General features: G+C 33.1%; 1 protein-coding gene across 2 annotated transcripts in view; it reads left to right on the plus strand.

Moving 5' to 3' along the window:
- The window catches only part of Cth (Cystathionine gamma-lyase), a 182,625-nt gene extending 173,528 nt beyond the window's left edge, over positions 1-9,097 (plus strand). For both annotated transcript variants that reach the window (XM_072529897.1, XM_072529896.1), the window contains exon 7: positions 8,905-9,097. In XM_072529897.1, the coding sequence (XP_072385998.1) occupies positions 8,905-9,049 (145 nt within the window). In that variant the 3' untranslated portion in view covers positions 9,050-9,097. The remainder of the gene's footprint in view (positions 1-8,904) is intronic.
- Positions 9,098-9,885: the final 788 nt, after the last annotated feature.

The raw sequence follows: 9,885 nt of genomic DNA on the forward strand, positions 1-9,885 counted from the left end.
CTTTCTTCTCTATAGTGAAATGCTGAAGCGAGCGTCACAGAACTAGCGCTACAAGATGGCGTCGTCACGGGTAGCGACATAGAATAGCGGGTCTTCACATAGATTCACTACTCTCGATCAATTCCTTTCTTATCATCATATATTTACTCTAAGTAGGTTTAAATTAAAAACTACATGAAAAATAACTAATAAAATACAGACATTAAATGAAAAGTAAAAAATTAAACGTATATCTGTCAATAAAAGATACTAAACCAAGCAAAAAAATAAAAAAAACTTTGATCAAATGAAAGGCAGATATCGAGCACAGTTTATTAATTAAATATTGCCCCAAATACTTTCGCTTCCTAGAGCATCTTCAGGGGCATTTCGTCAATTATGGCCTATCCTACAATCTGTTGAGAATGTCATAAACATAAAATTGTACATTACACTACAGGACACAAGGACAAATAGTTTAAAATTCTTTAAAAAACGGCGAAGCTACATTATGATTGGCATCAGGAGAGAGAAATTCTCTTATCTCTCATTCTCTCCCCTGATGCCAACCATAATGTAGCTTCGCCGTTTTTTAAAGAATTTTAAACTATTGCTCCTTGTGGCGTGTAGTGTAATGCACAATTTTATGTTTATGACATTCACAACAGATTGTTGGATACGCCAAAATTGACGAAATGCCCCTGAAGATGCTCTAGGAAGCGAAAGTACTTGGGTAATATTTAATTAATAAGCTGTGCTCGATATCTGCCTTTCATTTGATCAAAGTTTATTTATTCGAGCATTTTTAACCTTATATCAATTTAAAAAAATAAAAGACCGATACTAAAATTCGATTTTTCACGATTCTTGAACGTCAAAATTCATCATAAATGTCAAAAGTCATAAATATCATTCCATCAAATTAATATCAATATAAAATCATCTGTTTAATAACGCCTGACATCATAATAAATTTAAAGTGAACATTAAATAAATTAAAAGGCCGCTTTAGGTGTAAATTTTAATTTCATAATACCTACTACGATCCAACTTTGACTTAAATGGTAGAAATTTGTCAACTATACATTATAACCTAATTCTGTTTTTCAAATTTAAAATGATGCTGATTACTTCTTCAAGTTCGAATTAATCCAAAAATGAATTTATATATGTACGCTAGAGACCGACCGAATGTGATTTTTTTGGCCGAAGCCGAAGCCGATGCCGAAGTTCGGCCTGTAGGTTACCTTCGGCCGAAGCCGAAGGTGACTAAAAATATACCTATTATATGTTAAAAATTTAAATAATGTGCTTTATTTTTTTATTACCTGATAAGTGGTAAACAAAAATATGAAAGTATGAGATAAAAAGTCAAACACTTATACATTATTTGGTAATAGAAGCGATAATAAAAATAAATAACATTATAAAACATTAAAGTCGAATAATTTATAGTCAATAGTCTTTGTTTTGCCATTTAGGTATCTAGTCAAAACACCAGTAATCGTGAGTTTTAACAAATACAATAAAATTATTATTATCAGAATTTTACTACGTGAGAAATATTCAAATGATGATCTTTGAGACATCTTGGCCTATTGTTAAAATTTATATCCTACCTAATACCTGACCTAAAAGTTTGTAAAACGTTTTAGTTAAGGGTATAAAATAGGGTGTAAATATTATTTAAATTATCAAAGACTCGCCGAAGCATATTGTTCAGAGATTGTTTCATTTCTATAGTATAGTAGTATAGTATACTGACAGAGCATTTTATTATTCCACCTTCGGCGAAACCTTCGGCTTTGTTTCGGCCGAAGCCGAATTTAGGCCGAAGGTGGCCGAAGCCGATGCCGAAGCCGATTAATCGGTCGGTCTCTAATGTACGCCACTTAAAAGTTTACAGTGAAAGAATGAATTGTTTAAGAATAATATTATGATTTATACTTCTTTGAATGGTTTCCTCCGAGAAAATATAGTTATGTCTTTATTGGAACAAATTAAACCTTTAGTAAAACTTCGTAATACAGAGATAAGTAATATCACTAAGATATAGTAAAATGTGTTATCACATTAACTTATGTGGATAAAAAATCATTAAAAAGTCAAACCAACCAACATTAATATTCTAATGTATATAGAGAAAATTCTAATAAGCACATATGTTTAGGAGAGAAGCTGCTTCACCAGTATAACATTTATTTTTAACATTAATATTTTTGCTTTTGGAAAAATGGAAATATCAGTAGCTGACTAGCTTTATCGAGGGCAACAGCGTCAAGATTTGAAAATATATCAAATAAATGATGAAATGGTCCAAGTTGAAGAAGAGTTTTATGCCATTCTATGATCTAAAAGATGCATAGCTGCATATATCGTTCAGAAATAGAATTTTGGCATTATATGTCCGAAAAATCAGTTAAAAATTAGAAATATTATTGCAAAATGGCTGGGTTCTGTACAGAATCAAACCAAGATTTAATAATAGTGCCATACAAAGATTTGAAGCTGAAGACTTTGTTAGGTTTGTACTCTTTTTATAGTTGGTCAATGTGGTGACAGTTTGAAATCATATTTGATGACATGGCTAGACAAGATGCTAGAACAAAAGCAGATAATCTCCCAAGAATCTCCCATACGAACTAGGAAGGTTGTGGAAAGGCAATACAGGGTATGGAAACGGTGATTCTCAATTTTTAAAAATAAAATGAAATTAAATTTGAAAGTGACTATGAATGTCATAATATGGAGTCTTGTTTCCTGTAGATCATAATCTGGATCAATAAGAAAACCATTTAATTAAGGCCATAAAAATGAAAAAAAAAGACAATTTGAAATTGAAGAAACATTGTAAATTATGTATTAGAGAACATTTTGCAGAGCTTGATTTACAATTTCTAAAAAAGTATTTTCTTTTAAACCAATTGTTTTGTTTCTGAGGTAATTTACAATGTATAAGTTTTGCACCTACGTTCACCTTTGCCATGATATAAAATGTCACCATAAAAAATGGAGTCTTGTTTCCTATAGATCATAATCTGGATCAACAAGAAAACCATTTAATTGATGCCATAAAAAATTTCCTCAATTTCAAGGTGAAATTGAGGAAATATTATTGTAAATTATGTATTACACAACATTTTGCAGAGCTTGATTTACAATGTGATGTACAAAGTTTTACACTTACGTTCACATTTGCCATGATAAATTTTATAGATTATGATGCTTATATTTCAGTAATTTTTATTTTTATAATTATTATACATACACTCGCGATCATAAAATCCGGGTCACCTTGAAAATTTCAAGTTTCTTGAATATTTTTGCATCTGGTGCAGTAATAACCTTTTTTTTAACTAATGTATTTTTTATTTGTCATCAAAGTTTCTTTTGAAAGAAAAAAAAACGGTTTTTTTATTGTTTTTATTGAAAAAGCAGAAAAGAAACCAAATTGTTGAAACAGACATACGAAAGAAAAAATGAAAAATACAGAACGTGGTAAAACATCAGTGGAATTTCAATGACTAATGTCGTGTATTGCCTCCCCTTGCTCTAATAACCTCTTGCAGACGACGGGGCATATTCTCAATTTTTCTCTGGATTACATGTTGAGGTATGTTATTCCACTCTCTCACTAACAGATCCTTAAGCTCTTGTGCGTTGTTAGGAGGAGGTGTATGGGTTTGAATACGTTTTTTCAAATCGTCCCAGAGATGTTTGATGGGATTCAGGTCCGGAGACCTAGCTGGCCAGGGTAACCTCGTAATTCTAACCTCGTTCAAGTATTGCATACTGATCCTGGCAACGTGCGGTCGCGCGTTGTCCTTCATAAAAACGGCGTCTTCTCCAAGCCCTGCCATGGTGGGCATAACATGTTCTTCCAGAATCTCCGTAATGTTCCTTCGGGCAGTTAAGGACCCATTTTTGATGAAGGGTAATTCTGTGCGGAAGTCGGAAAATACACCTCCCCAAGCCATGACCGAGCCTTCACCAAATGGCATACTTGGAGCAATGCAAGCTTGTGAAAATCATTCACCGTTTCTCCTCCAAATTCTTACACCATTGGATCCAGTTAGATAGAAACGGGATTGATCTGAGAATAACACTTTGCTCCAATCATTAATTTCACAATGCGCGTATTGTCGAGCAAAAGCTAGTCGTGCAACTCGATGCGCCCGGCCAAGTGGCGGTCCTGTAGCCATTACCCGAGAAGATAGTCCAGAAGAACGAAGTCTTCTCCTGACTGTTGCAACGCTAACATTGCAATGTCGTACTTCCTGTAGGCAATTTCGATGCATAACCGCAGTTGAGGTTCGGTTTCGTAAAGCCTGAAACACAAGAAAACGGTCATCTCGTGCCGTAGTCGTTCTTCTTCGTCCAGAGCCAGATCGTCTGGTTAGCAAACTCGTCTCCTGAAAGCGTTGAAGCACTCATTGAACCGTAGAAAGGCTTACGCCAACAGTTGTTGCGACTTGCCGTTGAGTGTGACCGTCTTCCATAAGCGCAACAATGCGTGCCGTTTCAGCAACAGTCAAGGCATTTTAATAAACACTAATAATGGCACTAATAAACACTAATGGCGGCAATAATAAACGTTTGTTTGTTGCGTTTGAACATAAAGTCGAAGCACAAATGAGACATTTAAAACAAACGGCAGTCACAGGTACCGTTCATTTTGAGAAGTGTGCACTTTTCCGCGAAATCGGCACTATTGGAATTCTTTGTTACAAAGGAAACCGCTAAGCTGACAACAATTCTCAGAAACATGCATTAGTTTGTATTTGTGTTATTATTATTTACGATAAAGCTCGTTAAAAATGAAATAACGGCGATTTTCAAGGTGACCCGGATTTTATGATCGCGAATGTATATTAATCATAAATATATTAGTTCAGCAATGTCTGTACTGTTCTTAAAATTTTTGTATAGTTTAAATTTACTTATTTAATATCTTCTTCTTCTTGTGCCACTCCTGTCGGAGATTGGAAATCATCTGGGCTATCCTGACCTTGTTTACAGCTGACCTAAAGAGTTCATTTAGTGGTACAGTCAAACCACTCTCTCAAATTACGCAACCATGACATTCTTCTACGGCCTGGATTCCGTTTTCATTCTATTTTTCCTTGCATTATATTTTGAAGTAATGCGTATTTATGTCCTCTCATCAGGTGACCCAAATATTCGAGTTTTCTTCGTTTGATCGTTGACAAAATTTCTGGGTCTTTTCCTATCCTTCGCATTACTTCAAAGTTTGTAACTCTTTCAACCCAACTTATCTTCATCATTCGACGGTAGCCCCACATCTCGAAACTTTCAATATTTTTTATATTGTTCTGCTTGAGAGTCCAGGTCTCTACACCATATAATAGCGTGTTAAATACGTAGCCGTTTAGCATTCTTAATCCGCGAGGGATGCTTATATCTCTGTTGCAGAAAAATTTCCTCATTTTTATGAAGATGGCCCTGGCAATTTCGACACATTGAAATTTTTATTTCATTGTTTTGGTCTCAAGTTTCGTTTATTGAAGTAACCAAGTATTTGTAACTGTAACTGTATTTAATATAAATAACATTAAAATACAACACTTTTTGTACAGTATATTTATTATAAATTTTCTTGAACACATTTTGGTTTTAATTACATTCAATTTTTATTAAAACAAAAAGAGAAATCAAACGATTTCTACCTAGCGAAACCGAATTCAAATTTTTACCACTGTGCCTTCTAAAACTTGCAAAGCAAACAGCTTGATAAATTACTCGGCGAGTGAATCTAAAATTGCATTCCACATGCCGTTCATCATGGTCAAAATTCGTAGTGAATTCAGTTTCTGGTACTCCAAACGGAGTAAAGTAATAAAACATAATGACAATATTAGATTTTTGTTTCGATACAGGGCAGCGACAAGCCACTTATACGTATTTCGACCTCTTTAGGTATCCTTAGAGCGGTATAGCCACTGCTCTGAACCAAAACAATAATCTTTCCCGTCCTAGACAATAGTTATCAAAATAACTATATACGGACGTAACTACGCCATCTAAAAACAAAAAGAGAAATCAAACGATTTCTACCTGGCGAAACCGAATTCAAATTTTTACCACTGCGCCTTCTAAAACTTGCAAAGCAAACAGCTTGATAAATTACTCTGTGAGGGAATCTAAAATTCCATTATTCCATTTAACATGCCGTTCATCATGGTTAAAATTCGTAGTGAATTCAGTTTCTGTGCCGCTCTGAGACCTAAAGAGGTCGAAATACGTATAAGCGGCTTGTCGCTGCCCTGTATCGAAACAAAAATTTAATACCGTCATTATGTTTTATTACTTTACTTCGTTTGGAGTACCAGAAACTGAATTCACTACGAATTTTGACCATGATGAACGGCATGTGAAATGCAGTTTTAGATTCCCTCGCCGAGTAATTTATCAAGCTGTTTACTTTGCAATTTTTAGAAGGCACAGCGGTAAAAATTTAAATTCGGTTTCGCCAGGTAAAAATCGTTTGATTTCTCTTTTTGTTTTTAGATGGCGTAGTTACGTCCGTATATAGTTATTTTGATAACTATTGTCTAGGACGGGAAAGATTTTTGTTTTCGTTCAGAGCAGTGGCTACACCGCTCTCAGGAGACCTAAAGAGGTCGAAATACGTATATGCGGCTTGTCGCTGCCGTGTATCGAAACAAAAATCTAATACCGTCATTATGATTTATTACTTTACTCCGTTTGGAGTATCAGAAACTGAATTCACTACGAATTTTGACCATGATGAACGGCATGTGGAATACAATTTTAGATTCCCTCGCCAAGTAATTTACCAAGCTGTTTGCTTTGCAAGTTTTAGAAGGCACAGTGGTAAAAATTTGAATTCGGTTTCGCCAGGTAGAAATCGTTTGATTTCTCTTTTTGTTTTTAGATGGCGTAGTTACGTCCGTATATAGTTATTTTGATAACTATTGTCTAGGACGGAAAAGATTTTTGTTTTGGTTCAGAGCAGTGGCTATATCGCTCTGAGGAGACCTAAAGAGGTCGAAATACGTATAAGCGTCTTGTCGCTGCCCTGTATCGAAACAAAAATCTATTACCTTCATTATGTTCAATTTTTAATATTTTGATTTTTAATTCTTGTTTCTTAATATTTTGTATGATTGGTCTTTTTCTCTTTCACCTTTGTCCTCGTATTGATCATTTTCTTCATTTAAAACTTCCAATTTTCGTTCATATTTTTTCTTGGTTTCTATACTTAATGGATTTATATTTGGATCAATACACTTCCAACACTTCCTCAATAAGTAAAACTTCACCTTTTTGTGAAATTTACAGAACTATTTTTTTTATACAGACAATTAATAACAATTAACAATTTTACACACAAATTAATATGCAATAAGAAAAATAAGGTGATTTCGACAAAAATAAAGCAAAATTGATAGTAACACAATTACCAAGTTACTAATTTAAAGACCTAAGTTTATTTTTAAAAATAAAAAGATTTGTAGGTGTTATAAAAGTGGGTGTGACACTAAAGAGAACATTTGTTAAGGTTTGGTTTAGGTTGTCCTTATGAAATCTTGATTTAATTTTTATTCTATATACTATTCTTCTCATTTTAAAACAATTTCATATAAATATAATTTCGGATTTTTACAATTATCCGTTATTAGTAAAATATTTTAAGTTGAACTTTCATATTTATACTTTGGAAGAGATTTCTAACTCAGCAAAGTATGACGAAATTTTTACGAAATAGTAATCACAGTAAACAATTGGAAGAGCCATTTACGTGACTAGGGGTGACCGTTACATAACATGTAAACTTTATAATGAATAATAATAAATAAATAATAAAATTACTTTATGCAATTTTAAACATACTGTTTATATTTTAAAAATACGGAAAGCATAGTATGAAGCTTCGCGCTAGTCTACAGGGGTCGTATTTTCGAATTCAATCAAATTTTTTCGTATACGAGTTAACTCGAAAGAAAAATTTCGTATACGAATTTGAATCTATATTTTTGAACGTCCTTCGAAATTTTATACGTATACTAAAAGAATTTGCACCGGCAACACTGCAAATTCGAACAACCAAAACTTAAATAATAAAAAAAGAAGAATAATTGGCAGTTTTACTTAACCTAGTTTATGGTGAATTTATTATCTAAAACATGAAGTAAAAAAGGGCATGAAATATGGTGGTTCAGTGTCGGCCGAACAAAAAAAGCCTTTCTATCAACTCCATTGTGAGGGGCCTTGTTAATCTGTACAATTTTTGAAATTGTATATCCGAATAGTCCTCTAGATGGTTAAGAATGGGTTGGTAAACTTGCCTCTTCGTTCCGCTAATATTATCGCCTCGGCAAGGGCTTTAACTATTTCTTTCTATTAAAAAATTATTTAAACCACCCATTAACAAAGTTCAATGTAAAAATATGGTAGGTATTAATGTAAATTTTATTGTATTGTTCAATCTAAAACAACGATTAAAAACTATCAGCTGAAATTTTATCTGACGTACACGGGCCCAGTGACAACTGAAATGGCAAAAATTACTTTGATCGTATACTAACTAGCATCGAAATTCGAATGGTTTATACCCATTCGTGTCGTCGTATACGAAAAAATTCGTATACGCACTATTCGAAAATATAAAAAACTGGATTTCGAGCGAATTTCTTCTAATTTCGTATGCGAAATATGCTCGAACGAATTCGAAAATACGGCCAATGAATACTGTTTAAATTTTAAAAATACGGAAAGCATAGTATGAAGCTTCGCGCTAGTCTACAGTACCGCCTACCGTACCACTTTTTTTATTTCATTTTCCACGCATCAAACGTTCAAAAATATTTATTCTAAAAAGACACATCAAATTACTTACATTTTTTAAAATGTGAATGTTTTACGCGTCTTTGTGTTTTTTAGGTCTGTCATGACACATGCTTCAGTACCAGCCGGACAGAGAGCCCTGTTAGGAATATCTGACAGTTTAATAAGAATATCCGTAGGGTTAGAAGATCTCGAAGATTTGATTGCCGATTTAGAACAAGCATTTAAAAAGATTAAATAAGTGAATGAATTTTAAAAATGCATATAAATATATTTTTGTAAACAGTTATTGTCAGTTTAATGTCAGCATTATATATATATATATATATATATATATATATATATATATATATATATATACATATATATATATATACATATATATATATACATATATTCCCAAATTATTTTCTACCGTACTGTGTTAAATATTGTTTTATAGTATCGGAATATCATTGACACCATTGACACGAACAATATTGTATACAATAATTACGATAAGGATATGTTACTAATTGCTACAGTTAATCTATAAGTTTAGAACCTAACCTATCACTTAGTTATAAGTTAAAGGTAAAGTACATGGAAAACAAGGGGTCATATTCTGTTGAACAACTGCATGTCTTTCCAGAAACCAATTAGGTTAAAGACTTGATCGTGGGAGTTTAAAACCTCTTTGATATTTGACTTAAAATCCACAGGGAATCTACGTTCCTGTATTTGGCTGTATACCATATATTAAAAAATTAATTAAAATCCTTTGTAAAAGGACCTTTATAGAGAAATATATACCTTTTACAAAGGATTTTAATTAATTATTTGACTTAAGTTTATGTTGTACTCTGTGTTTTGCGTACCGGGGACACTCGATCAGGATGTGTTTCACAGTTAATACACTTGGGCAGATTTGGCAATTGGGCTTCGGCTCGGACTTCATTAAGTATTCATGTGGGAATCGGGTATGTCCTATTCTTAATATTCGGATGGCAGCTTTTTCTTTTCTAGAGATTGTTGGAAGTTCAAATTTTTCAACAGTCTGCCGGATCTCATGTAATGCACTCTTGATTGTGTTCCAGT

Source organism: Diabrotica undecimpunctata, chromosome 4 (assembly GCF_040954645.1).
Source record: "Diabrotica undecimpunctata isolate CICGRU chromosome 4, icDiaUnde3, whole genome shotgun sequence".
NCBI lineage: Eukaryota > Metazoa > Arthropoda > Insecta > Coleoptera > Chrysomelidae > Diabrotica > Diabrotica undecimpunctata.